Raw genomic sequence first — 27,780 nt, 5'->3', positions numbered from 1 at the left:
CTATTAACATGGCCGTAAATAAATCCCAGACTCTCTTCAATATTGTTAAAGAGTTGGCTGGTGAGAATTCAAGAGCGGAACCTACCCCTCTCAATACCCAGCAATGCCAGGACTTGGCTTCTTTCTTCACCGAAAAGATTGAGAACATTGTCTCTAATATCAAAAAGGACAGCACGATTACATACAAGCAAGATAACACCCCCCAAGTCACCAGAGGAAATTGTCATCTTGAAGCCTGGCCTCCCATTAATCTGGATACACTGAAGGAATTATTAAAATCGATCAAATCGGGTTCCCCACGTGACCCTATTCCTATCAGTATCATAAGTAAATTAGAGGACTCCGCCATGACTTCCATAGCAGAGATACTGAACGCCTCCATAGAGCAGGCCACAGTTCCTGCTCTATGGAAACATGCTATGGTCAGTCCTCTACTTAAAAAGCCGGCCGCAGACCCTATGATATTGGCCAACTATCGTCCAATTTCATTACTGCCTGCCTTTTCTAAAATTTTAGAGAGGCACATTTACAAGGCACTTTCAACTTATGTGGAAAACAACGAGCTTCTTCATTCGTCCCAATCTGGGTTTAGGAGTGGTTATTCCACCGAGACGGCCCTGCTCGGGGTCACAGAAAAGATCAGGGAGCTCATGGATGATGGTCAAACAGTAGCATTGGTCTTGTTGGATCTAAGTGCGGCCTTCGACACCATTTCTCACTCCATACTGCTTGGCAGGCTGGGGGAGAATGGTGTCGAAGGCAAAGCACTGGAGTGGATTAGATCATACTTATCCCTCCGCACTTTCCAGATCTCCTCTTCGGAGGCATGCTCTGAGGTATTCCACTCTCCTCATGGTGTGCCACAGGGATCGATCCTGAGCCCTTTGTTTTTTAACTTGTACCTACGACCATTGGCAAATCTGGCAGAAAACTTTGGCCTCATCTTAATGACCTATGCAGATGATTCTCAAATTTTGTTTTCACTTTCCAAATCTGAATCATCTGCTCCATCTGCATTAAAAATAGGCCTTCAGGAAATATTCAGTTGGATGTCAGCTAACCAACTTAAATTAAATGGGGAGAAAACAGAGGTCCTCCTCTTAGGGAACAGTAAAGACCTCTGGAGTGATCCCCATTGGCCATCGTCATTAGGTAAACTTCCACCTCCAGCCTCTCAGGTTAGAAACCTTGGGGTCATCATAGATGACAGTCTATCTATGACTCAGCAAGCCAATAAAGTGGCAGGCATATGTTTTACCATTCTTAAATGGCTACGCAAAATTGTCTGGATGCTACCATCTACTACCCAGAAGACCGTAGTCAATGCCTTAGTGACATCTCGGCTTGATTACGGTAACATCTTGTACCTGGGCTCAAACAAAGCAGTAATAAAACGTCTGCAACTGGTGCAAAACGCTGCGGCCAGACTGCTTTGCAGAATCCCTAGATCCGCTAGGATCACTAAACATCTTAGGGACCTGCATTGGCTCAGGGTTGAAAACCGGATTCGTTTCAAAACCCTGAGCTACCTATTTAAAATCAAAGCTGGCACTGCTCCCAAATACCTACAGGACCTTGCTAAGCCCTACCTCCCCAATCGCAGTCTTCGTTCATGCACAGCAGCGAACTTTGCGGTAGCGAGGTTCAAACGGGCCAGAATGGGCGGGAGATCCTTTTCCTATCTGGGCCCAACCTTATGGAACACATTGCCCATTCATATACGCAAGGAGGAAAGCTATATCTTTTCTCAGCGAGAAAAACGCTGTCTTTTTTAAAAAACTTTTAAAATTGTTGTGATACTATGCTCTGATCACCCCCCCACCTACCTGCACTTTGTGACCTTTTGAACAGCGCTTCACGCTGCAACGACTCTCTTCCTGGGTAGCCTTTCTCGAGGGCGCGGCGCCTGATTGAAACACGCCCCCTCGGTTGGCCACGCCCCCCTACTTCCCGTCCAGCAGCTATAAATCATGTGTCTTGGTAGGAAGCGCAGCGGACGAGCGCAGCGGGCGCGTCGATTGCGCGCCGAAGGCGCGCCTAAGGCAAGCCCGTCTGCGCCCGTCCGCGACCGGCCGGGACTAGGGGCGCCTCACTCTACCCCACTTATCACCTTCACCCCGGACCTACTACGCACCTACCAGGGCTCTTGGCCCATCTCAGCTACAACAAGCTCTCGCATTGCTGCTCTTGGCATAGCTCCCCTCACTCCCCCTCCCCTTCTTACTCCCACTGCTGATATTCCCCCCACGAGGTGTGGGTCTGTTTCTCCGCAAATCCTTAATAATCTTACTGCCTTTTACCTTAACACTAGATCTGCTGTTGCCCATGCGCACGAACTTTCGGTTCTGCTGGACCTCCATGCTCCCGACCTTCTCTTTTTAACTGAGACTTGGTTCTGCGACGACTCCCTCCCGGCTCTCCTGTCCACCCTACCGGCCTCCTATTATGCCCTCAGGGCGGATCGTTCTTCTGGTAGAGCCGGGGGTGGCGTGGCGGTCATCGCACGTACCACTCTCCCTTTTCAAATTTTACCCTTACCGACCATCGCTACTACGGAATTCCTGGTGATTCGCACAGTCTCCACTTCCCCCCCTCTTACCTGCTTCCTCACTTACCGTCCCCCTCAGTCCCCTTTACAGTTTCTCCCCGACTTTTTGGAGGTCCTGGCCACCATTACAGTCAACAATTCTTCCATCTTGCTTCTTGGCGATTTTAATTTCTGGCCCTCTGATCCCGCCGAATGCTCATCATCTAAGGAATTCTCCGATACCCTTCACTCCCTCAACTTTGCCTCTCATGTTCACTCCCCCACCCACATTAAAGGTCATCGGCTCGACCAGATCTGGTCTCTGAACTGCCCTGTGGAATCACTCTCTATTTCTCCCTGCTCGTGGTCTGACCACCATCTGATTTCTTTTCATCTTTCCATTTTCCCCCCAGCTAAGCCCCTCCGGCCCAAGAATACCTGGGTTCGATCATGGAGCCGTGTCAGCCTCGAGCATCTCTCCTCTCTCCTCACTGGCTCTCTTCCTTCTCTTCAGGGCCTCACCACTACCTCCCAGGTTGATGCCGTAAATCAGTGGCTTTCTCATAGCTGCAACTCTGTTGCCCCGCTCAAGCGCATTACTTCCAAACGCGACAAAGACGCTAATCGGTGGTTTAACAACGAGCTTAAAACCACCAAACTAATAGTCCGCCGCGCGGAGCGGGCCTGGAGGAGAAATTACTGCCCCACTCTGAAACTGGAATACATCAACATCCTGAGCCAGTATAAAAAAGCCATCTTGGAGGCTAAAACATCTTACTTCTCCTCCAAAATCTTAGCAGCAGAGAACCAGTCCAAAGAGATCTTTACCATTGTCCATAACTTGGCTTTCTCGGACAGAGCTACTCTAAAACCAGCCCCGTCCGAAGATCTCTGCTCCTCTCTTAATCACTATTTCATTCAAAAAATTGCCACTATCAAGGCTAACATCTCCCCACCGTCCCCATCTTTTGTTGATCCTCAATGTCCTCCCGCCAAGGGCACACTGACCTCCTTTCCCCCTTTTACTAGGGAAAGTCTGACTTCTTTGGTGCCTTTGGTCAAATCTGGTTCCCCACTCGACCCCTGCCCTGCCCACATCCTCCGTCACGTCTTTATTTCTTGTCCAGATCCTCCCCTCCACCTTCTCAACAGCTCCCTCTCACAAGGCATAGTTCCGAACTCCTTGAAATCCGCGGTCATTGTCCCTATCTTAAAGAAACCTGGGGCAGATCCCTCTGTCCCGGCCAATTTCCGCCCCATCTCCCTTCTGCCATTTCTGGCTAAGGTGCTCGAGCGCCATGTAACCTGCGCTCTGAGCTCCTTTGTGGAGAAGCACGGAGCTCTTGCCCCCCGCCAAGCCGGTTTCCGCCCCGCACACTCTACGGAGTCCGTTGTCATGTCGGTCTTAGACACCCTCAGGGAGGGTATGGACACCGATCAGCACCAGGCCCTTGTGCTCCTCGATCTCTCAGCCGCCTTTGATACGGTAGATCACAACATCTTACTCTCCCGTGTCGGGGCGGCGGGGATCGGGGGGAGTGCCCTGGTCTGGTTGTCCTCCTTCCTGAGCGACCGCACCCAGGCAGTTCGCCTGGGTGACTTCACGGCGGACACCCGGAAAGTTCAGTGCGGGGTCCCCCAAGGTTCCTCTCTCTCTCCCCTCCTGTTTAATCTGTACATTGCCCCACTGATTTTCTCTCTTCAACAGATGGAGGTCGCCGTATTTAATTATGCGGATGACCTCCAGCTGGTCTTCAATCTTTCCTCTCCCTCGGCTGTCCTCAACTTTCAAACTGTCATGCTTCACATCAGGGACTGGATGAACCACAACCACCTTAAACTCAACCCTGATAAAACAGAGTTGGTGTTGACGGGTGGCTCGTCCAGTCCCTGGTCCCCTCTTTTTTGGCCCCCTTCTTTTGGTTCTTCTCCTGTTCCCTCCTCTTCAGTTAAAACTTTGGGTATAAAACTTAATTCTCAACTCACCCTACACTCCCAGGTTAGTTCTGTGGTGTCTTCCTCTTTCCTTTCACTGCGTACTATACGTAGGGTGTCCCGTTTCTTCACTTTTTCTGCCCTCAAACTTATTATCCTGGCCATGGTGGTGTCCCGCCTGGACTACGGGAACGCCCTATATGCTGGGATCCCTGCCTACAGCCTACGCCGCCTACAGCAAATACAAAACCAAGCGGCCCGCCTGGCCTTCAATCTCCCCAAGTTCCACCACTCTACCCCACTCCTGAAATCTCTTCATTGGCTCCCCGTGCGAGCTAGAATTCAATTCAAGCTCGCATCCATCACCTTCCTGGCTCGATCAGGTCTGGCGCCGGCCTTCATCTCCTCTGAAATTGTCTCTTATGCCCCCACCAGGGCCCTACGCTCCTCCTCCCAGTCCCTCCTTTCTATCCCACGTTTCCGGAGAAAGAAGTGGGGTGGTTCCAAATTTGCTTTCCTTGCCCCCACCCTCTGGAACTCTCTCCCCCTTGACCTTCGCTCCATCCCCCTCTACTCACAATTCCGTAAATGCCTTAAAACCCATTTATTCACCAAATCCTTTGAATAACTGTTCCCTTCTCCTTCCTTCCCTTTAAACCTCAGTCCCCGTTAGCTATAGCGCCAAGAAACCGCTGGTATACGTCGCGCTTTACAAGAACTTTTAAACTCAAACTCAAACTATATGAAATTTAGAAAAAGCGTAAAAACCTGGTTGTTCGACAAATAAGTGCTTTGACTGTTCTCTTTCCAGTTGTGTTTTGTGTTTTGCTGGTCCGGCGCCGGGAAACCCTTTGTGGGTAGCTGTGCGCCTTACAAGTGTTATAAAATAAAATAAAATAAATAACAGAGCTGTTTGGTTTTCAGCCATTCTGACCTATGTCGGTGACAGATGGTTTCTCAATCGAAATGTAAGAAAATATTTTGTGAAATGTTACAGATTTGTGTTCTAATTGATTCTGAGGTGAAGATGAGAAAAGAAAGCACAGAGTTAGTCAGATGTTGAAAAGAGAGGTATCTAAACCGTACAGACATTTTGTGCAGAGGCAGCTGCATACTCAGCAGGAGAGAACCCAAAAAATGAGATGCTGTTGAGTAGCCCAACCCAGTGAACCCCCTGGATGATGATGATGGTCATGCACATGATCGGCTGCTATTACACATGAGAAGCTTACACAGCCGAAAGAAACTATTTTCGTTCTTTCTGCAGGCTGTACCTAAAATGGAAACAAACAAAATTCAACCCCCCTTTTGGTAGCCAAACTCCTTATGACCAGCAAGGCTATTTTCCTAATGTTTTTGGGGGGGATTTCAGATTACTTGGTAGCGTTTTTTTAATTATTTTTTTTAATTTTTTAATTTTACGAAGTTTTTTATAGCGCAAACTTGACCCGAAGGTATCGGGTATCAGAGTGCTTGACATAGTACCAGTTGCATTACATAAGGACACAACCATTTTTGTTAGGTATGGTGAGATGAATGATTTGCCCAGAATCACGGGATGTTCAGCGTTCTTGCCGAGACTCGAACCCAGTTCCCCAGATTCGAGATCGACCGCCCTAGCGGTTAGGCCAACAATGTTCTGATATGAAGGGTTCCCACTATTTGCTGTGTTCTTTGTTCCTTCCTATGTCTCACACCGAGTCCTAACATTCATACGTGCACTATAAACCATGAGTCTAGTTTGCCTTCCATACGAAGGAATTGTCACTTCTCCCATTAGCAGGCTAATTTACATCTAAGCTGTTCAGAGTGAAGATACTTTTACCCTTTTCTGTGCTTCGATGTATAAAAACTCACTTGAGAAGTGTTGTGGCCTATGTGAGGAACATTTTTGATATTCTGTTTAATGTTCTGTGGAAAATATTCGTTTTTCAGGTTTTAGGCTGTTGGGTGTGCATAGTTAATGTACATTACCATGTGAGTTTATATTTGACTAACTGTCCAATACCAGATAAGAAGATGTGTTTTTTAGGTGACCAGAAGTAGTGTAATTATAAACAGTTGTTGGGCTGAATTAAATTTGGAGGGTGAACAGTTGTTATTGGCTTTCTTTATTTAACCCTAGCTGCATCTATGGGCAACATGTAGTTACTTCAAAGTTACATTCATGTCAGTTAAAGGGGCAGTTTATAACTTTGGGGGGAGGGACGTAATTCTATCACTCCTATGCCCACTCTTCTCTGGTCATCTAAACCTTGCCTTGTGCTGGGATGAGGAGAAGTTCACTTGCTACACAACTTCTGTTTACAAGTTGTACTGAAATACATTTCCAGGAAAAGGATTCATAGGTCCTTATTTATACAGATTACTACATAAAAGTTAAGAGGAATCCCTATATCGCCTGCACACCCAAATACGAATCAGAAATGTAAGGTATAAAACGATGAAAATCCTTGGCAGTGATAAATCTGAGGTTAATTCTGGCATGCAGATTGCTCAAACTGACAAAAGCAAGAAAACCCCCCAGCCAAGGATAATACGTTTTTTGTTTTGTTTCATGAGTTTCTCCATCGTGTCCCCCTGACTTATTGTGCTATTAAAGTGCACTGGCTGATCCATTATGCAAATCTCAGCTAAGTAAACGGTGAGAAACATGTGTGGACTTTTTTTTACACATCCTACTCCATTTAAATACCTGTAGAGATGGCTATTTTTCAGTCGCCTCTCTTGTATAGGTAGCTCTCTAAGTCTGTACCCCTTATCATGCCCTTTTATGGCCTATGCGCACCATCTGGGTATGCAAGAATGTACCCTGGAAGCTGATTGTGTTGATCCAAATACCATACTCTAATGTGATCTCCTATACATCTTATTTTGTAGCAAGACCTTTCCTGTATTTAGCCACGCTTAACCCTTCACTACATTTTGCCCCTATGGTAATCTTTCTGCTCTTCTTCATGTATTGTTTCAAAGTTGCATAACCATAGTCCACTTTTTCTTTTTTGTGTGTTTCCAGGTCAGACATTCAAGGCAACATCTCATGAAGCTACAAAACTGAGCCTGGCTTTCTCCAGCTCTCCTTTGCCATCTGCCGAGGTGGGTTCTCAATAGGGAGCCAGTCAGCGATGCTGTGCTGTAAAGTCTATTCACAGTGATTGGGCATTGTTAGAAATGGGATTTCTGGTTGGCTAGGGCATGCGCCTAAGCCAGGCAGAAACCACCACTCTATTCATGGCAAGGGAGTTACACACTGAAGATAACTCCTGCTCACCCCCTTGTTAGCTTGGCAGAGCAGTCGGGCTTATCCCAGAGGCAATGTGTAAAGCGTTTGTGCAAGGCACTCACACAGCAGTGACACACTAGACACACCACGGGAGGGGAGCCATCATTGTGGAAGGCGGGCACAGCCCTATTTAGGTTCAGGTGGTACTCTACTCACCACTCCAAATGCAGATCAGGCCTATTCAGCCTAGCACTGACTCACCCAGACTCTCTGGGGCCACTGCACCTCCCCAGCCCCTGTCACTTCAAGGCCAGACAGGCTGGCAGGCACAAAGACCCATAACACACAGAAATGCCTACTTCTAAAAGTGACATTTCTAAAATACTGATAATAAATCCGTGAACACCAATACGCAGCATTTATCACCGCTATTCCAACATACCGAACTTGATCACGCTACCCCGCTCATGTCAGGAATTATCACTAAAGCACATATCTGGGAATCCCCAATGCATTCCTATGAGAGGGCAGCCTCACAGAAGTGGAAAACCAAATAGGCTATTTGTCACTACCAGAACATGCCACACAGTTGAGGCACATGCCCTACCTTTTACCTACACCTCACCCTGCCCATAGGGCTAGCTAGGGCCTACCGTAGGGGTGACTGATATGTAGTAAAAGGGGAGTCACAGATGTGGCAACCACTTTGTGCCACGTCACAAGGGCAGTAAACTGCGTGCAGGCTCTGCAGTGGCAAAGGTCTGAGACAGGTTTGAAAGGCTACTTTGGTGGGTGGCGCAAGGAGCGCTGCAAGCCTACCAGTAGCATTTAATTTACCGGCCCTGAGTATATGAGATACCACTGTACAAGGGACTGACTGGTAAATTAAATATGCCAAACAGGTGTAGAAAATCTTACCAAATTTACCATAGAGAGCACATACACTTTAGCACAGCAGTGATAACGTGCCCAGAGTCCTAAAACCACCAACAGGTGAGAAAAATACCAGAGGAAGGCAAAACGCTCTGGGATGACCCTGCAAAAGGGGCTAAGTCCCACAGCCATAATCGACATCTTGAACTCTTGCAGTTTTCTTATCTTGTTAGTATCTGTTTCTGACTATCTCTCATGTTAATTTTGATTTAAAAAAAAAAAATGTTTTTCAAACTCTCATGCGGTCCCGAAAAAGAGTGTTTAGTTGATTCTTGGTAGGAAACAAAACAGTAGAGGATCTTGATGCTGGTGAGAGACTGCTGTTTTTAAAGGTCTCTGAATTGGTCAGGCTGTTGCCTTCTTTGTCACATCCATTCTGTGCTTTCACCACTGGGCAAGACGAGCTAACAATATTTGCCTTTTTCAAAGCGAACATGTATGGCAGTTGTGGTTATTGCAAGTATACTGTTGTGTGTTGTGTTTTCTGTTATGCGAGTGATATTCTGGCTAGGCCATACTTTAAAATAATATCTTAAATAAGTTGCGTAGTCCGTGTAGAGAGAAACATTGTTAAGAATAACATGGGCAGCAAAATTTGGTGTCTATGACCCTTGTCTTTTTCTTGAAATGCTTAGGCCAAACCACGTATGCTTTGGTTACTTCATTTGTTCACACTAAATAGAACAAAAGCCACTTTATTTCCTCCCCCCCCACCCCCCCACCCAAATCCCTCTTTAAAAGGATGATTAATACTGTCTTTCTTCCAGGAATGTCAGAAATTGAGTGATGGTCTTCAGAATGCAGTCCTTGCAGCTGTCACTACATTTTATCGACTTCCAAAGAGTCAAGGTGAGATGTCCTTCCACATTACCCTGTATGAAAAAGTGGTGTAACAGTCAGTCTTGGCGGTCCACCTTGGGTTGTCAGTGGGATGGAGTGAAAACGGAATGGTTATCAGTGCCAGTAAAATAGCAAGCCCCTGAAAAGTGAGAGCTGCTAGTTGTTTAATTTAATCACTTTGGCGTTGTAGTTCCAACAGAATACATTGTTGCAAACCATGACAACCTGTTCAGATAACGTTTATTCTACTTCATCTTTGTCTGCATTGTCAGTGCATTTTTCCTGCACCCCACTCCTTTATAGACCTCTATGTATTAAAATCTCAAGCGGAGTATCATGGGTACATAGGAAACGTTGACCTTGTTTTGTCTCATATACTTGTATATGAGGGGAGAGTGCAAAGTCTTCCTCTTTAGAATCAGAGTTTGTCCGCCAATTACAAAAAATTGTGATTTCGTTATGTTGCTTCCCACTAGAGGCATGAGTTCTTTTTTTCAACAACGCTTCTCCATTGAAATATGGGCTAACGGCACAGTTGCTTGTTCAGTAATGTTTGTATCCCCTTAAGACACCCACTGCTACTCCTAATGTGTTGTTTTTAACCTAAGTAGTGAGTAGACGCATTGAAGGACAGGATGGGCTTCACACCAGCAAAGGAGTAAAGATCTCATCTCTGCCCTTAGTATCACTCGCTCCTTATTGAGTCTGTCCTGTGGCTGGTGGGATGCAGACACAGATGTAACACCCTCACTGTCCGCTTTTTCACCTTACCCTAAGAACATGCAGTATGGCAGAAGCATGTGGGTAAAGAGATGAAGAGGCACGGGGGGGGAGAGGACACAAAGCACAGTTGTGGAAAAGTATATGGTGCATGGAAATGAAACCCACAAAAACACTGAAGAAGGGCCTCTGTGCATTTTTACCTACTGAGGTGGGGAGCACAACAGAGCTTGATGGAGTGGGACCCCCACATTACAACAAAAACTCTCTAACAAACCTTGAGGCAGTGTCACTGAGCAGTGTCATCACACACAATGTGCTCCATACCTTTAAATTGGGCTCCCAGGTTTTTAAAACCTAACACCTTTACATGTTTAAATTCTTTGCCTCAGTCACCACTCTTCTCCGGTTATTTTCCTCACCCTATCAGCACCATTCAACACTGTCGATCACTAAACACTGTTATTTAACCTAGTGTTATTGGCAGGGCCCTTTTTAGGTTTCGCCTGGGGCCGGAGCTCCTAGCTCCGCCCAGGAGAAATCTTTTGTTTTGCAGTATGGGGGACTTGAATCCGCCCCTTCTTCCATTGGCTAGCTCCATAAATGGAGGCTAGCCATTGGAAGCCGGATCTGTCAGTCAAGGCCGGACCAGATTCGTGGGCGTTCCCGAGATTTTTTCCCCCTCCACCCTTTTTGCATCGTCATCGGGCGGTGGGCGGAGTTTCGTTTTTTTTTTTTAGGTGTTTGTTTTCGTCATTATGCCGACCACGGCCGCCGGAAGAAGTCCAGGTGAGTGCCCATGCCAGTTTCCCCCCCCCCCCTCCCGCTGTCCTGTGCCTGCCCCCCTCCCGCTGTCCGTGTGCCTACTGAATCCGCCCACATTAGGTCGTCAATACTGGAGACTCCGAGCTATTGCTTAGGAGTAAACATCAGTGGCAAAGCATAACAGGGACAGCAGATTGTAATATTCTTTCAGTCGCTGTGCCGGGCATGCTTTCAGTGAGTCACAGCTGTTTGGAACTAGCCTGCGCCGAAACATTGCACCAGAATCATGCAGTGCACCGTCCTTTTGTTTCCACCACATGTCACTGAAATGCGATCCCCTGCCCTGTCTGCTGGGTGCTGAGTCGAGGCTGGGTAGACACTCAGAGCAGTCCATCGTATTGCTTCTCTTTAACCGCCCACAGGAAATGCAGGCCATGTGCTTGTTTTTTTTTTTAATCCTCTCTGTGTCCCGACGTGCTTCCGTCAGCTTGCGCCGAGGATGCAGTTACATGTTAGCTTCTCTCGTTAAGTTTTGAAGCAAAACTGGCAAGTGCCCGCTGAAAGGTGGAGGGGCAATTGATGAATCGCCCAGGGTAATCCAATCGGCCAGTTTGCTGGCTCCTAATTGAGTAGGAACAGAGATGGTGAAATGTTTGCTCCGAGTTAAAACACCGAATATCTTGTGCACGAAGTTCTAAAGTTTCGGCTAATTCTTCCAATGCTCATATCTTTGTACCCTATATGACGTGCCAATCTAAGCGTACACTTAGCGAACTGTTGACAGACATGCAGCTGTCTGATGTGTGTGTTCAGTACTGTGTTGTTTTCTGTTAACCTGCTTAATGCATTATTCTGCCTGACTAAGCCACACGCTTGCAATTTGCATTTGACTTAATGATGCAGGCGGAGAAACAGGTTCGTCAACGATCACACGTGGCATGTGTACTGTAATGCGGGGGCGCTAGGGCTTGAGATCCAGACGTCTTAAGTAAGGTATTCACTACCCCGCCCCCTCGTTGACCCTCTGATTCTTGCTGAGTCAAATAGGAGAGCTTTTGTTCTGCCCCAGTAAGCCGTTTCCTGGCACGGGTTCGATAGCGCCAGGGGACGGAGGAGGCCGGACTACGGACTCTTGCAATCAGTAGCAGCCAAAAACCGAAGCGGCGTCTTTCTCGGAAGCCCCAATGAGCCATGTCTGGCTGGGCGTCTTTGCAGATTTTTTTTGTGCAGACCCCCTCATCCGATAAATGCACACACGCAAACTTTGGGCGCCCCTGAAAAGGGAGGTGTTTAAAGAGAGGCGGAGGAGTACATTTACCACAGGCAATCCATTCTAGTAAAGTGTGTTCACAAGAGGGACGGAGTTTTATTTTATTTATTTATTTATGTATTCTCACATTTTTAAATAGCGCGGGCATTCATCAGAGGTACTGGGGCGCTTTACAGTAAATCGTTACATAAGATTCAAAATAGCAGATCGTTAATAAGCCATAAAATTACAGTTCGAGGACGTAGGTAGGAGCAGCGAGCAGGTGATCAACTGGTTCAAATAAAACGGACGTAGGAGAGGTTCGCTAAGAGGATATTAGATGTGAGAGCACATTTCAATTGGAAAGGCTAACTAAGGGGACATTTAGGGGAAATGTCTAGGGTTTTAAACTCCGTTTTGAAGATCGCCGGTGGGGCGGTGGTATGTAGGTGAGGTGTGTCATATTTTTGTCCCATTTCCTGGGAAGGATTAGACCGTGAGCCTTTGCTAAGGGTAGGAGGGTGGAGCACCAGGACTTCTGTATATCGCGATGGCCTGGGGCCTCCAGACAGCTTAGGTTTCTCCACTCGGTAGTGAGGTGTGAATGTGTGTAGGGCCGCCTTGTATATGGGCCTGGTTTCAATGGGCATGCAGCGAACAGTGACCAGAATAGGTGAGATATGGGCTTCTCTTTTTGCCCTGAATGTAGGATTGATTACAGAGAAGACAGATGGGTCTCGGAGAGACCAGGCAAGAGCTATAGTAGTACGTTTTGGAGAGCCCTGTCATGAAAACATGCTTACAAAGTCCAAAGTCTCAAGTCTCCCTCCTAAACAGGGAGGGGCTTCATGCACTCTGCCCAGGAGCACGTGCAGCTATGGTTGCAAACTATACTGTAGTCTAGTTCCTATCTTCCCAATAGGCTCTGCGCATTGGAATAATACCTACAGCAGTAAAGGCCTAGGCCAGACGTTAACTAGGTCTACTACTGTCGATACTAGACTTAAAGTTTTGGGTTTGCCAGCATAGCTCAGAGTTCGCTAGAAACTTTCTCGAATGTTCAAGGAGGAATTAACTTCCCTGATTAGACAAGAAGGGATTTAGTTTCTGACAACCATAGAACATGACAACTTTGCTCTCCCCTAATCAAGAGTCAATCTCGAGAGTCGTGTGAACAAAAGGCAAATTATTTTACTCAGTCAGTACGTGCATTCTTAGTCTCATCAGAATGTAGAGAAAAGGAAGAGACGGGCGTGTTCAATAAAAAGATGTTATTTATTGATCAGTCTCTTTTCTCATACAAGAGAAATGGATCGATATTATTGCAATACTTATAGCTAAGTAAAGTGCATACATTAAAAGCAATAGTATAAAGTAATACTGTAAAAACATTGATATGGTTTCTAAGCCATAAGATGTTTAAAATGAATAAAATATATTTACATACACATATACACATGACTAAACGTACTCAACTGGTGTTTCTAAATACGCCTACCCCGTGTACCTGACCTAAGCCTAATACGTGGGCGGGAATAGAAAGTTACAGTTTAAGTTAAGTTTGTTTTTGCCAAGTGAATAACTAAAGAATTCTCTGTGAGGGGTTATTCAGTTCTGTACCTGGAAGTTAGGATGAATGAGGAATGGTATCTCTTTCTCTGCTCTCGATATTCCAGGCTGCCTGCGAGGGCTACCCGGAAGCGCCGGTGCTGGGTTTCTCGGCAGGAGAAAGCAGCGCGTCTCTCAGCGCGTCAGGAAGGCGGGGCTGCTGCCAGCGGGGTCTGCTCTGCTCTCGGCTTCGGCAAGTATGGCTGCTCCGTCTCGTCACCACGCGTGTGTTTGCATAGGGCAAGATCGGTAATATTTATACCTTTAAGGTGCCGAGATTGACGTAAGGATGGACATAGATACGTCAATAAAGATGTCATACGACTTGCTCGTTAGCACATTCTTTTACTAAAGTTCTCGGTGAAATCAAAACAATGGCCGCAGGGTTTTGCCCAGGTTGTCATAGGTTTGATTTGTTATGAGAACTCCGTATGCCTTATCAGGGGCTGGAGGAATATCGCTTGTCTAATTAGATCGCAAGCGTTATGACCTAATCAGATAACACGTTCCTGTGCCGTAGTGTGACTGCGTCAGATAACGGTATCTGCATCATGGGGGTTTTCTGCCTCATGGGCTGACTGCTAGTTAACTTGTTGGTTTGTTTAACTAGAATAGGGTCAGGAATAGGGGGATCGATTCAGAACCGATAGGAATACATGACACCCACTCCACGCTAACTATGGACATATTTACTAATCTAGGCATAGTATAACATAGTACAACATACTATAGAGTAGTGTGTATACCTTACCACCCCAAAATACATAAATGCATTTTGAAATTTTCAAATATACTGAAAAAAATTGCAGACATATATATATGGTATGCACTCAAGCTGTAGAAAAATGCCAAAGTAATTGCATTTGTATACATTATTGCTTATTTGGTATATGAGAATTACACATGAAATGGTTTCTGACAGAAAAAAGTTTCGAGACCATTCCATCACAGAATAAAATATCTTTATGAACATGCCAGCGGGCAGCTAATGTCTATAAGCTATCTAATTTTTAGAAACCTTAGTTCTCTAAGAATAGTTCTTACTTTAAGCAGAAGATAGTGTCCCGAAAAATATGCAAAAAATATTTGGGGCTGCTGAAAAAACTGCTGTCCGTGAACTGGAGCGAAAATGTTCATGTGACTTTATTTTTAAAGTTGAAGGCCGAATTCAGGGAACGCCGTGTGCGAGCTTGCTCAAAAGTCTCTATTTCTGTTCGGGTGAGAACATCATATCATTTAGGTTTTTGAAAAAACTGTCAACAGCTTCCTGGGAAAGTTCCACTAACTCGGAAATAGGAGTAATCATGCATTCTTGCGCATGATTGTCTCCATTGACATTCTGATTCGCATTGCTGACAGAAGGTCGTACCTGTTCGATGCTGCTTTCATCTTGAACTTCACTACCCATCAATCGTAGTGGTGAAGCTTCCACGAATGCCGTCATCAGGATTGGTAGCCTTTGAGGGCAGCACAATGCATGAACCTTGATCGGGCTCAACAATGTCTCTGCATCCATTGGCGCATCCGATTGTAGCGTCAGACAGGTGTCTAACACGCATTCTTCTCCGCATAGCAGACACCTTAGTACAGGTAAAACACATCTTTGCCACATTGGTCGAAATGATAGAAACCAGGTCATGTTCAGGTCTCTAAGCCGGGAGAGTCCCAGGATTTTTGATATCCGGTCCCGGTATCCAATGGCTAGGATTGTTTCTTCCCTTGTCGCAAGAGTTTTGTCTGTGACATGGGTTGCCATAACGAAAAATAAGGACTAAGAATAGGATTCCTGCAATTAGTCCCAGGATCAGGGGAAGTCCGCCAAAAATCGAATGGACGAAATCTGGAAAAATACCCAGTATGGCTTTGAATGGTGTTAATGCCATCGAAAATACTGTCTTAAATACCTTTGAGACCCCATTGGTATCAGAAATATTTAAGATTTCATTCAGGATTTCCGCGAAATGTACGGGGGAATTAGTTGATAATAATGTATGTATCTCTGCAGTCGTCCTTGCGACTTGTAGATCATACGTTTCTTTTGATGACGAGAGCCTGGTAGGCGTCTGAAGAAGGACTGTTTTCATTCTGCTTAAAGTATCTATTCGAATAGAAGTAATTTTCAAATCTGGCCATGCCCTTGCCTCCCTGTCTGGAAAGGAGCTGGGGAACAATGAGCGTCCACAGCACTTGACCTTCGCAGTCGTAGTTACTAGATAAGGAGTCCCGGGCATAAGACTACAACATCTGCGGTCTACAATAAGAATGTAACTCCCATTATAGAGTCTTTGAAAGAATGGTTCTATCTCAGTTGCAGGTGCGCCTTGCTGGTGACATGAAAGGTTGTATGAATTCCCTTCACAGGCTCCATGCAAACTAATTCCGTTACACAGAAGCGTGCCGCTTAGTGACATCGCACAATTGTTGCCACTAATAAACACTTTCTGTCCTTTATTACTGACACATGCATGTGAATAGGGCAGGTTCCATGTTGTTTTAAGGTACCCCTTTCCCAATTTCTCGTACATGCCAGCCTGTATATATTTTTGGCAGTATTGAAACCTGAAGGTTGAGATTGGAATATTTATGATTCCATGTATTATCCATTCACTGACAGGTCGTTCTGACATTGTCATTGGTAATCTTTCAAGTTTTTCAATGCTCAAGATTGTATAATCAGCACCCTTTTGCGCCATACTGATTTGTCTATCAGTAAGGTTAAAGATTTGGAATAGTGACGTTGTGTTGATTAAACGCCAAGGCACATAGCCTGAACGCAGATTTTGTAACGTCCAGCCAAGCTGTACAATAGAGCGCAATTGTGACTGACCGTGTTGTAATAACAGTAAGTCTTGCGATAATATATCGATTGCTGAAGACACAATGCTGTCCAAAGAAAAAATTCTGGAGGACAGAGTCATTAACCCATTGTCCACTACAGAAAGTGATTTTTCCAAATTAATACGGTCAATTTCCCGTATTCTCTCTGCTGTTTCAATTTGAGTAACCTTCCAGGCCTCCTTGTATGCTGCATATACAGAGGCTGCTATGAAACGCTTTTGACGCTGTTTGCGTGGTCCCATTATGAAATCACGCAAGTCAGCACCATCAGTAAGTAAAGTTAGGTGTTGCTTAATATCTGTCAGTGTGGAGGTTTGTAGCCATTGAAGGCATAATTTGCCCACACTGTAGGTGGTTATTATCCCTGGGTGATGTCTTTGAGGATATCTAGGGTCTGGCCTGGTCATTTTGAACCCCTGTGTTTTGTTCAGGAATCTGTCTTGACAGCTATTAGTATCTGTGGGCCAGATCAACCACTGTTTCCAATCAGGATGTGTTCTGTTTTGGTTTAATATATGGTTTACGTCTATCTCTTCATCTGTATCAGAGCTATTGTTAAACATTGTTGGCTTTGGAATAGACGGTTTATTTAGGTCTTTGATTTTGGCTAAGCCAAGACAGGTGGTTTGTTGGACAGTGTCATTTAAAAATATAATTTGTTCTGGGATCATGCAGGCTCTAAACAGTGATTCTATACCCTGTACTTGCCATTCTTTTGTACCCCAAACACTTTTCAATTCAACATTTTTGTCCCAATAATCAAATCCAAAAGTATTCATTTGTTCAAAAAATGAGTCTGAATATATCAATTTTGTGTTGGTTATCATGGTCTTGGTTCCTGTCTTGTTCGACAATTTAAAATAAAATGTTTCAGCATTACTTGTGTTTAAACCTGAAAAGTATGAATATTTGTCGTATACGGTTCTTGAGCTCCCTTTTGGAGGAGTTGCACAATGTTCCCATTGATTATAATTTAAAACATTTCTAGGCTGTGCAGATCTATGTAGAAAATGGTTACCATAGTGGTTATAGCAATACATACTATCATAATTTGTAGAACCCTGCAAATAATCATGTTTGGTAAATTTAGCAGACATTACTAAATCAGACATCATGTTATTAATACTTTCAAAGTCCCAATCATCAGCAAATGAGTTTGGTTTTACAAAGTCACTCAAGGAGATCTTAATTTGGTGTGGATATTTCAGGATCTCGACCGGACCATAAATTTCATAGTCAGTGTTGTCCCAGGCTACCCCACCCGGTATCGGATTGGCTGTGAAGTTGGCTGAAGAAAGTTCTCTTTTCTCGACGTGTGAAGATGTGTGTGGTTTGAGGATCAAGTTGATTTTCTGACTTGCTGTGTCCATTTTAGCATATTTTCCCTCAATGAAGCGTCCCAAAGTTAGTATCATGATGAGCCAAAGTATGAGGATAAATGCACCAAAACCCACCCAAAATTCAATCCATGGAGAAATTAGATATGTTTCTTTCAGTTGTTTCAAAAGTTCTTTAGCTTTATCTTTAAAGGTTTTTGATGATGGCTGTGTCTTTGATTCACTGAAGTCTTCAGAGGAATCCTCGAAGTTTATGAAGTAGCCGGATGCAGTTCTGTCAATTGTCCCAATTGGTTCAGGATTTCTGTTTCTTGCATTTTCACTTGGTACTTCAGTATAGATTGGTGTGTCTCTGCTAAATGTTTTTATTTGGGTTTTCAGAGGTCTGAGTTCTATTGCATTGTTGCATAGTACTTGTTGTTCTTCTGTAGGCGTTTCGAATGTGATGAGCCTCTTTGTTAGAACCTCTGTACTGGTAGCAAACCTTGGTGTTCTGCTACTTATTGGGAGTCCACTTGGCCTACTGTTTATCGGCCACATGTTGTGGTTTTACCAGGTCGATGGATATAACTCGGTTCTCCTTTTTACCAGCAAGTGGCGGTAGTACAACTGATCTTGTCCCGTTGACAGACAAGACAGGAACTGCTTTTCTGTAAGAAGGCCCAAATTCCTTCTTTACCGCGATCTTTTCCCTGACTAGATCCCCGACTTTTGGAATCCAGACAGGTCTTGCTGGGACAGGTGGTGGTTCTTCAGTGGTTGTTGGCTGTTGTTTCAACTTTATGTTGCTCAGGTCTTTTCTTGTTTTGTTTAAGTCCTGCAAAATAGCTAAACGGTCTTTGATATCAAAGCTTTTTTCTTTCACCACTGAAGTCTGACTATCAAGGTCAGAGATCAACATCCTAGTTCCAAATAATAATTCGTACGGACTGAATCCCTTCAGAGAATTTCTTGGCAAGTTATTTAGACTACGTTGGACACTTATTAGATGTTTGACCCACCCAGCTCCCGAACCTAATACCTTTGCCGTTATAGATTGCTTTATGTCACGGTTTTTTCTTTCAACAATTCCGTTCCCCTCAGGGTGAAATGGACAAGAGTACCGCAATTGCACGCCCATGCTGACCATGGCCTCCTTATAAGCCCGAGAGCTGAAAGCAGGACCATTGTCCGAATGCAGCATGCCAATTGCGTATGTGCCGATAAAGACTCGCAAATCTTTTATAACAGTTCTGGCGTCAGCCGTTCGCTGGGGCCACATCCATATGAATCTCGTGCATGAATCCACTGCGACCAAGATATATTTATAGTTACCATCCCTTTGTAAGGGACCGCAGTGGTCTAGATAAACACAGGCTAATGGTTTATCCGAGATTAGAAGGGGCGTCTGAGCTGGACGTCTCACCGTTGATACTTTCATTTTTTGACATGTTTCACATTCTAGAACATAGTTCCTAGTTTGTCTTCTCATTTGTGGCCACCAGTATCTCTGTTTTAATAATGATACTGTGTCTGAGACGCCAGCATGTATAGAAGCAAGCCCTTCGTGTGCCGCTATTATCAGTCCTAACCTATGTTCCATGTTTGGAATTGCCCTATCCCCCACTCCAGGGATTCGAGCAAAAGGAACATTGTTTGCATCAGTTATGTATGAGTATTTTACTGGAAAGCCTTTCGGGAGTGGTTCTATCGAATCCTTTTCTGAAGCGCTGACCGCTTGTAATATTTCACTGTCTATTTTTGTTTTTGACCGGGTGATGGCAGCTACGGAAGCCGTTTGCACAGCTGCCTTCGCGGCCTCATCAGCCAATGAATTCCCTGCAACGTGAACGCCATCACGTTGATGACTCAGCGTGTGTATCACGTGAGTCTTTGGTAGTTCTTTTTGTAAAAGAACTACTTGTTCCCAGAGCATTTTATGCTTGATTGTGCCTCCTTTTGCATCCTTAAAACCATTTTGAAGCCAGATCTGCAAATATTCATTATAAGACTGAACGCAATAATACGAATCGCACACTATAAGTGTGGGGAATTCTCGATCGGTATTTTCAAGCGCCATCTTGAATGCCAGTAGTTCAGCTCGCTGAGCTGTACAATCTCCTAGAGATTGTGTTTTAGTGAGGGTTGGTTTACATTTCCCTTCGTGCCAGCGACCTTTAACAATCGCGCACGCAGCACTGTAAGCTTGTTTACCCCCTACTGCGGGTTGTGCTGATCCGTCTGTATATATTATACAGCCGTAATGTTCTAGAGGCAGAATTTCGGTCGGCAGAGGACATTCAAATTCATATTGGAGAAATTCTTGTGTTTTTAAGTTGGGATCAAATTCGTATGCTACGTCTGATGCAGCAAGAGAGTTAGCCCATTGTATCCATCTTGGATGGAGCGCTTTAGCATTCGGAATGCTTGCTTTTGTTACAGCCTCTAAGGCTGGTATCGGTGTCACGATTATTATTCGTTTACCTTGTGCCAGGGCTCGTTCTTTTGCTATAGCTGTCTGTGTTGCAGTTAGAATTTTTTCCGTAGGGCTAAATTTCATTTCAGCCTTAGTGTACAAGTGTGATTTGAATGCAATTGGTACCTTTTCTCCCTCATTAGAGGTCAGGTATGTGAATCCGCATCTCCCTGGGATGACTCGAATCACAAGATTGCGTGTGTTATCACGTGTTTCTAATTTTGTTTTAATTAGCATGTCTGTTTGTAAGGATCTCAAAATTTCTGTGTGTATTTGAGTCCAATTGGATCTTTTAAAATCTGGTTTAATTAGATCATAAAGGGGTTTGACCCTTTCTGCGTAATTTGCAATGTATGTTCTTCCGAAATTTAGGAAGCCTAGAATCGACTGAAGATTTTTTAGTGTTCTAGGTGCTTGGATTACGGCGCATTTCTCTAGGAAATTGTCAGCCAGGCTTTTGCCTTCACTTGATAATTCATATCCTAAGAACAGGACTGTCAGATGGGCAATTCTGGACTTTTTAAAGTTGAATTTGTAACCCTCTGCAGCGAACCCAAGTATTATGGTGTTCACTCTCTTCAAGTGAGTATCCAAGTCATCATCTGTTAAGTAAATGTCATCGACATAAGATAATGCTTCATCATCATATAGTTGTAGTAATTCTGTTACTCTCGCTGAGAATACCCCCGGGCTGTTCTTGTACCCCTGGGCTAACCGACAGAATTGTTTTTGAGTGCCATTTACTGAGAATGCAGTTAAATATCTGCTCTCTGGTGCTATGTTTTGACAAAAGAATCCATTGGAGATGTCCAAGGTTGTTTTGTATTTTTTGCGCACTATGTTATTCATTAGTGCAGCACTGTGTGAGTTTTGCACTGCAAAAGTTTTGCAACATGTGTTAAGGTGTCGGTAATCCAAAACTAGACGATATGAATTGTCTGGTTTGGAGACCGGAAACAAAGGATTGTTCATTTGTGAGGTGCAAGTTTCAATCACCCCCTGGTATTCTAGCTGATCTAGTATTTCATTTACCTGTTTTTTAGCTTCTTGCTTAATTGGGTACTGCCTTTGTGCAGTAGGTTGTGATTTTAACTGGATTTTGTGAGGAGGAGAATCCTCATCCCATCCTACATGATTTTTATATAAAGCAGGAGCTAGAGCTACTGCCCACTTCCTAGCAAGTGTATATTTTTTATGAATCGGGATATGATTCGAGAAGGCAGGCATAATTATTTCTTCGCCATGAGGGCACTCCCTGACAAACTCTGGTGGCCAGTCTTTTTCAGCTAGAAGGATGTCATAACCCTTGGAGAGGTTATCCCAAAATAGTCCCCTTATTTTCCTAGTCTTATCTCCCTCTATACGTAATGTTATCTCGTATATCTTGTGAGGTTTGCTAACCCTGGTGTCTGCAGTTTCCACTTGAAGATATTCATTCGTGTCCACTGTCTCCAGATGATTCATAAGGACTTTGCGAGCTATGCTCACTTCTGCTGCGCTGTCTAGCATTGTCTGAGCCCACTCTCCGTTTTTCAGTTGTGTCCTCAGTATTCTCGGCATTGTTAACTACCTTGATACTGGCTACCTTCTTTTTTGGAAATTGTAATTTCTTTTTTAGCTGAGCAGGTTCCTTGTCTTTGGACTTGGCGTGCTCTTCTCTTTGTTCTGATCGTCCTCTTCTTTCCGATTTCTGCGAGGAAGTCTGAAAAGATTGAGAGGGACGTGTATCAATGTCTTGATATCTATCAGGTTTTTTTATATTATCCCTATTTCTAAGGTTATATCTTTTCCCAGAGGGGTCACTCTGGGGTGACCTTTGTCTTTGGTTTGGAGATTTTTCTCTTCGCCTAGGAGACCTTCCTCTGGACTGGAATTTCTTTTCTTTACGGTTGGATTGTTTGTTTCCATCCCAGTTCTTTTTTGGTGTATTATTATTAAAAAATATTTTTTCTGGACTTTCAGTCAGTTGCGGTTTTACTGGTATTCCACCTAAACTGTCTCTACCTAGTTCCTCATAGGATTTTTCTATGATTCTGGCAATTTCAGCTGGTTGGTCTGCTATATCTGTCTCTTTTAACCTCTGGCGGATCGCCACGTTTGCTGCTTCACCTTTTATGTTGGCTAATAGTATAGCCGAGACCTGCTTGAAGTCTTTTAGTAATTTCATACCAAGAGTTAAAGCGGGTTCTTGGCCGTATTCATCTTGAATTTGTTTTAACACATCTGGTATTACCGAAATGGATGGAACACCGTGCGTTTTTGTGTAGATGGAAGCAAAGACTGTACCCCAAGTGTCACAGTCCTCAATGTGTGGTGCGATCCCCATTGGAAGACAGATAGTCAGAATCCTGTGTTTTTCTAACGGGGTGGTGTCTGGAAACACCGCCTCTATTTGGGTGATTTTTTGTGCCAACCAGAATGGTATCTGTTCCCGTTTAGCCGGTACTTTACCTAGGCAAGACTGGATGTTCTGTGGTGTAATTTTATTTGTGTTCCCCTGGTGAGGGGTCAGCTGTGGAAGTTTAATAGCTGGCTGAATTGTTGAAGTCCGCATCACATACTGAACTAATTGTCTATGAATTTTTATTAATTGTTTTAGCTGTGTTAACAGCTGTGGTGCAGGCATCTCGTTGATGTCTGGATGTGGTGTGTATCCGGCTAGGACCGGCCACGTTGCTCCTGGTCTACCTAAAGGACCGAGCCTGGTGATGTGATTATTGTGTTTTAGGGCGCCATCAAATAAGAGCAAATGCTCTTGGAATTTGAGTGGTACTTCCACCTCCTCGAAAGGAGTGTACTCATTAGGAGGTTCCTCTATTTTGTAATAGTGGAAGTACTTTGTTACAGCATTAGCTGCTGGAAAATGTATCCATGAATAATATACCTCTGTCTGCCGATATCCGTGTGCCTCAATTACGAATATGACTGTGCCACCTCTAGGTGTCAGTCCATTTTCTATAAGTTTTAAGGTTATAGATTTCCTTTTGATGACCGGGATGAGTATTATCTCCGGGTCTGCGTCTTGCAAAGTAGCATCAGCTGCTGCGAGTTCAGTTGCTATTCTAACTGTCTCTCTTTCTTCATCACTGTCCATTTTACCGACAGGATGGTTATTCTGTTTGTTTGCAGATCAGGTTTCTTATGGAAACCGAGATTAGATGCACAATATTTTGGAACAGTGTATCCTTCAACGTTGACTATACCAAGAACCATACATAGGAGTTACCTCCTGCGAGGTTTTGGAGGATATTACCTTTCACCCACTCCAGACGTCTTTGGAGTATAATGGGAAAAGGGGTCTGAGTGAGAAAGCACGACTGAGTTACTCTAAATGTCTTACGTTAGTTTTATCGCCCTTTCCAAACGCGTTGGGCGCCATGTAGTGTAGTTCCTATCTTCCCAATAGGCTCTGCGCATTGGAATAATACCTACAGCAGTAAAGGCCTAGGCCAGACGTTAACTAGGTCTACTACTGTCGATACTAGACTTAAAGTTTTGGGTTTGCCAGCATAGCTCAGAGTTCGCTAGAAACTTTCTCGAATGTTCAAGGAGGAATTAACTTCCCTGATTAGACAAGAAGGGATTTAGTTTCTGACAACCATAGAACATGACAACTTTGCTCTCCCCTAATCAAGAGTCAATCTCGAGAGTCGTGTGAACAAAAGGCAAATTATTTTACTCAGTCAGTACGTGCATTCTTAGTCTCATCAGAATGTAGAGAAAAGGAAGAGACGGGCGTGTTCAATAAAAAGATGTTATTTATTGATCAGTCTCTTTTCTCATACAAGAGAAATGGATCGATATTATTGCAATACTTATAGCTAAGTAAAGTGCATACATTAAAAGCAATAGTATAAAGTAATACTGTAAAAACATTGATATGGTTTCTAAGCCATAAGATGTTTAAAATGAATAAAATATATTTACATACACATATACACATGACTAAACGTACTCAACTGGTGTTTCTAAATACGCCTACCCCGTGTACCTGACCTAAGCCTAATACGTGGGCGGGAATAGAAAGTTACAGTTTAAGTTAAGTTTGTTTTTGCCAAGTGAATAACTAAAGAATTCTCTGTGAGGGGTTATTCAGTTCTGTACCTGGAAGTTAGGATGAATGAGGAATGGTATCTCTTTCTCTGCTCTCGATATTCCAGGCTGCCTGCGAGGGCTACCCGGAAGCGCCGGTGCTGGGTTTCTCGGCAGGAGAAAGCAGCGCGTCTCTCAGCGCGTCAGGAAGGCGGGGCTGCTGCCAGCGGGGTCTGCTCTGCTCTCGGCTTCGGCAAGTATGGCTGCTCCGTCTCGTCACCACACGTGTGTTTGCATAGGGCAAGATCGGTAATATTTATACCTTTAAGGTGCCGAGATTGACGTAAGGATGGACATAGATACGTCAATAAAGATGTCATACGACTTGCTCGTTAGCACATTCTTTTACTAAAGTTCTCGGTGAAATCAAAACAATGGCCGCAGGGTTTTGCCCAGGTTGTCATAGGTTTGATTTGTTATGAGAACTCCGTATGCCTTATCAGGGGCTGGAGGAATATCGCTTGTCTAATTAGATCGCAAGCGTTATGACCTAATCAGATAACACGTTCCTGTGCCGTAGTGTGACTGCGTCAGATAACGGTATCTGCATCATGGGGGTTTTCTGCCTCATGGGCTGACTGCTAGTTAACTTGTTGGTTTGTTTAACTAGAATAGGGTCAGGAATAGGGGGATCGATTCAGAACCGATAGGAATACATGACAATACTTAAGGATTTGATCGTGCATCACAGTGCGAGCTGGAGGCCTGGACACATATTTTTTAGTCTTAATTCAGACCATTATAGGAGGAGTTTGGGAATCTGTGGTGTAGGGTTTTAGCGGTACTCCAGCCCAACACCCTACGCCTACAGCATCGAGGTCCATTATCAGTGGTTCGTGTGTTTCACGTGACAGAAGTAAAGCACCAGAACAGGAAAAGTTCACATTTCAGGGCATCGTCTGACACTTCACAACCCCCAGTTGTGACAAGAGTCTAGTGCGCCCCACGCTTTTAAAAGAGAAAACATGTTTATTTGTTGAACAAATGTGCTACATAGTTAGTGACCCGGGATCGGATTTTTGGCACATGTATTTTGTCTTTCCCGTCTGACATCGGGGGTTGAGTTGTGTGCTTTTGCGGATTAAAGCCGCTCCGTCCCACCCACCCCACAAAAATGTACATTCGAGTAATTGTTATTATTCAAATTAAGCACTGGATGGTTATAACATGAACATCAGGAAGAGTTTGCCTGCTTCTTTCTGCATCACAATGACTCATAGTGCAGGCTGACTTGTCTCCAAATGCTTACATAGATTAATGCCACCCACCTTCTGTTTGGCACCCATTTTGTCAATATCATAAAGATGACAGTAAAGCTTTTGGGGTATAGACCCTGTTGGTGGGACCTGTCCTGGTAGAGAAGTGAAACGTGGGAACGGCATTGGCACATGAAAGTCATTTATAGGAAGCATTATAGTAGCAGGACGACGATAAAAGGATGCGTGCCTGTCTCTAATGATACGGCAGCCGGGTTTGCCGCATTGGTATCACATATATCAACAGTTGTTTATCTGTGCAGCGCCAGAGATGCAGGGCGGTGGCTGGGCTGTGGCACTCTTCTGTGGGCATTGATGCAGCACATGTTAGCGTGTGTGGAGTAGGGCGGTGTGCGGGGCATCGGCCCGACACACAACTGATTGTGTACTTTTAAGATGTATGTATGGTGCTGTCTGGGTGTGTGTGGCTCTGGGTGGATGTGTGTGGCTCTGGGTGGATGTGTGTGGCTCTGGGTGGATGTGTGTGGCTCTGGGTGGGTGTGTGTGTGTGTGGCTCTGGGGGTGTGTGTGTGTGTGTGTGTGTGGCTCTGGGGGTGTGTGTGTGTGTGTGTGTGGCTCTGGGTGTGTGTGTGTGGCTCTGTGTGTGTGGCTCTGGGTGTGTGTGTGTGGCTCTGTGTGTGTGGCTCTGGGTGTGTGTGTGTGTGTGTGTGTGGCTCTGGGTGTGTGTGTGTGTGGCTCTGGGTGTGTGTGTGTGTGTGGCTCTGGGTGTGTGTGGGTGTGTGTGTGTGTGTGGCTCTGGGTGTGTGTGTGGCTCTGGGTGTGTGTGGCTGGCTCTGGGTGGGTGTGTGTGTGGCTCTGGGGGTGTGTGTGTGGTAGTAATTGCTGTCTGCTGAGCTCGTCCGTAGGGTACAACAGGTCTCACATTTGCGAGAGATTAAGCTAATGGCAATGTAAATGACAATGCCATTTATTTATCTGTTTTCAAAACCAACACATAAATACAAAATTTGTCATTTACAATGCCAATAGCTCTAACTTTTCCAAAGGCGAAACCATTGCATTGTAAATGCTTGTTGAATTAATTCCATTGGTTTCCCTTTTTTTAGGTCTCGCCTATTATATCCCACAGGGATTAATAGGCGAGTATATAGTAGGCGAAACAAACTCTTGACCAAGCGCGGATTACGTCCGGTGCATGTGATCCAGTCGTGTGAGACGCACGTGCACGTCAAACCCATCAGCCTCGCACCAGACATGGAATGCTGCCTCCCAAGCTGCTCCCCCGCCCCCCGCCATCATCAGACTTCAAAGCAATGCGCTCCCGCCCGCCCCCCCCCACAGCAATGCCAAGAGCTTGTTTACAATAACGTTCTCGTGTTACTTGCAGCTTTGCACTGCATCTCCCCGTGTTGAACATTTCCTCCTTCCTCCCACCATCACCATCTCCTTTTCATGTTTTTACGCATTAACGTTCTCGTGTTACTTTCAGCTTTGCACTGCATCTCCCCGTGTTGAACATTTCCTCCCTCCCTTCCACCATCACCATCTCTTTCTCGTGTTTTTATGCACTTTCACGGCCAATGCTCGCCTGTACGCTTTTTCTCCTCACCCTTCATCTCCCTTTCCTTTGGTCTCCGTTTCTCCTTTTCTTAATCACCGTCTTTCTTTGTTTCCTGCTCTCTCTTTCGTCCTTTTCCTCGTTCTCTTCCTACTGTTTCTTCCTTCTGCTTCTTTTCACTCTGAGCGAATTTTTGCCCTGCTCTCCCCCTCTCTTTTCGCCCCTATGTGTTTTCGGTGCTCAGTCCCGCTTCCGACTTCGCTGCACGTTCCTCGGTCCTTCCTCTGCCAATCTCTCCATTTCTTCTCCCTAGCTCGCCCTCTTCCTCCTAGCGCCGCCTTTGGTTTCCCATTTCGCTCTCAAGCATTCCCTTGTCCTCCTTTACATTTTCTCTCACTCTTCTATCCTATCCCTCCCTTCTCTATTCTTTCTTCCATTAATCACCCCCCTGTCATGCCGTCGCGCCTCGCTTCCTCTCATTGG

At 44.8% G+C, this 27,780-nt stretch overlaps 1 protein-coding gene across 1 annotated transcript in view; it reads left to right on the top strand.

Moving 5' to 3' along the window:
* CCNDBP1 (cyclin D1 binding protein 1) overlaps window positions 1-27,780 on the top strand; it is a 120,043-nt gene that overhangs the window by 56,094 nt on the left and 36,169 nt on the right. The window contains exons 3-4 of the mRNA XM_078651883.1: window positions 7,479-7,558; window positions 9,386-9,467. Of these exons, the coding sequence (XP_078508009.1) occupies window positions 7,479-7,558; window positions 9,386-9,467 (162 nt within the window). The remainder of the gene's footprint in view (window positions 1-7,478; window positions 7,559-9,385; window positions 9,468-27,780) is intronic.

The sequence above is a fragment of the Lissotriton helveticus genome, chromosome 7 (assembly GCF_964261635.1).
Source record: "Lissotriton helveticus chromosome 7, aLisHel1.1, whole genome shotgun sequence".
NCBI classification, from domain to species: domain Eukaryota; kingdom Metazoa; phylum Chordata; class Amphibia; order Caudata; family Salamandridae; genus Lissotriton; species Lissotriton helveticus.
This window is presented reverse-complemented; position numbering and strand designations above follow the sequence as displayed.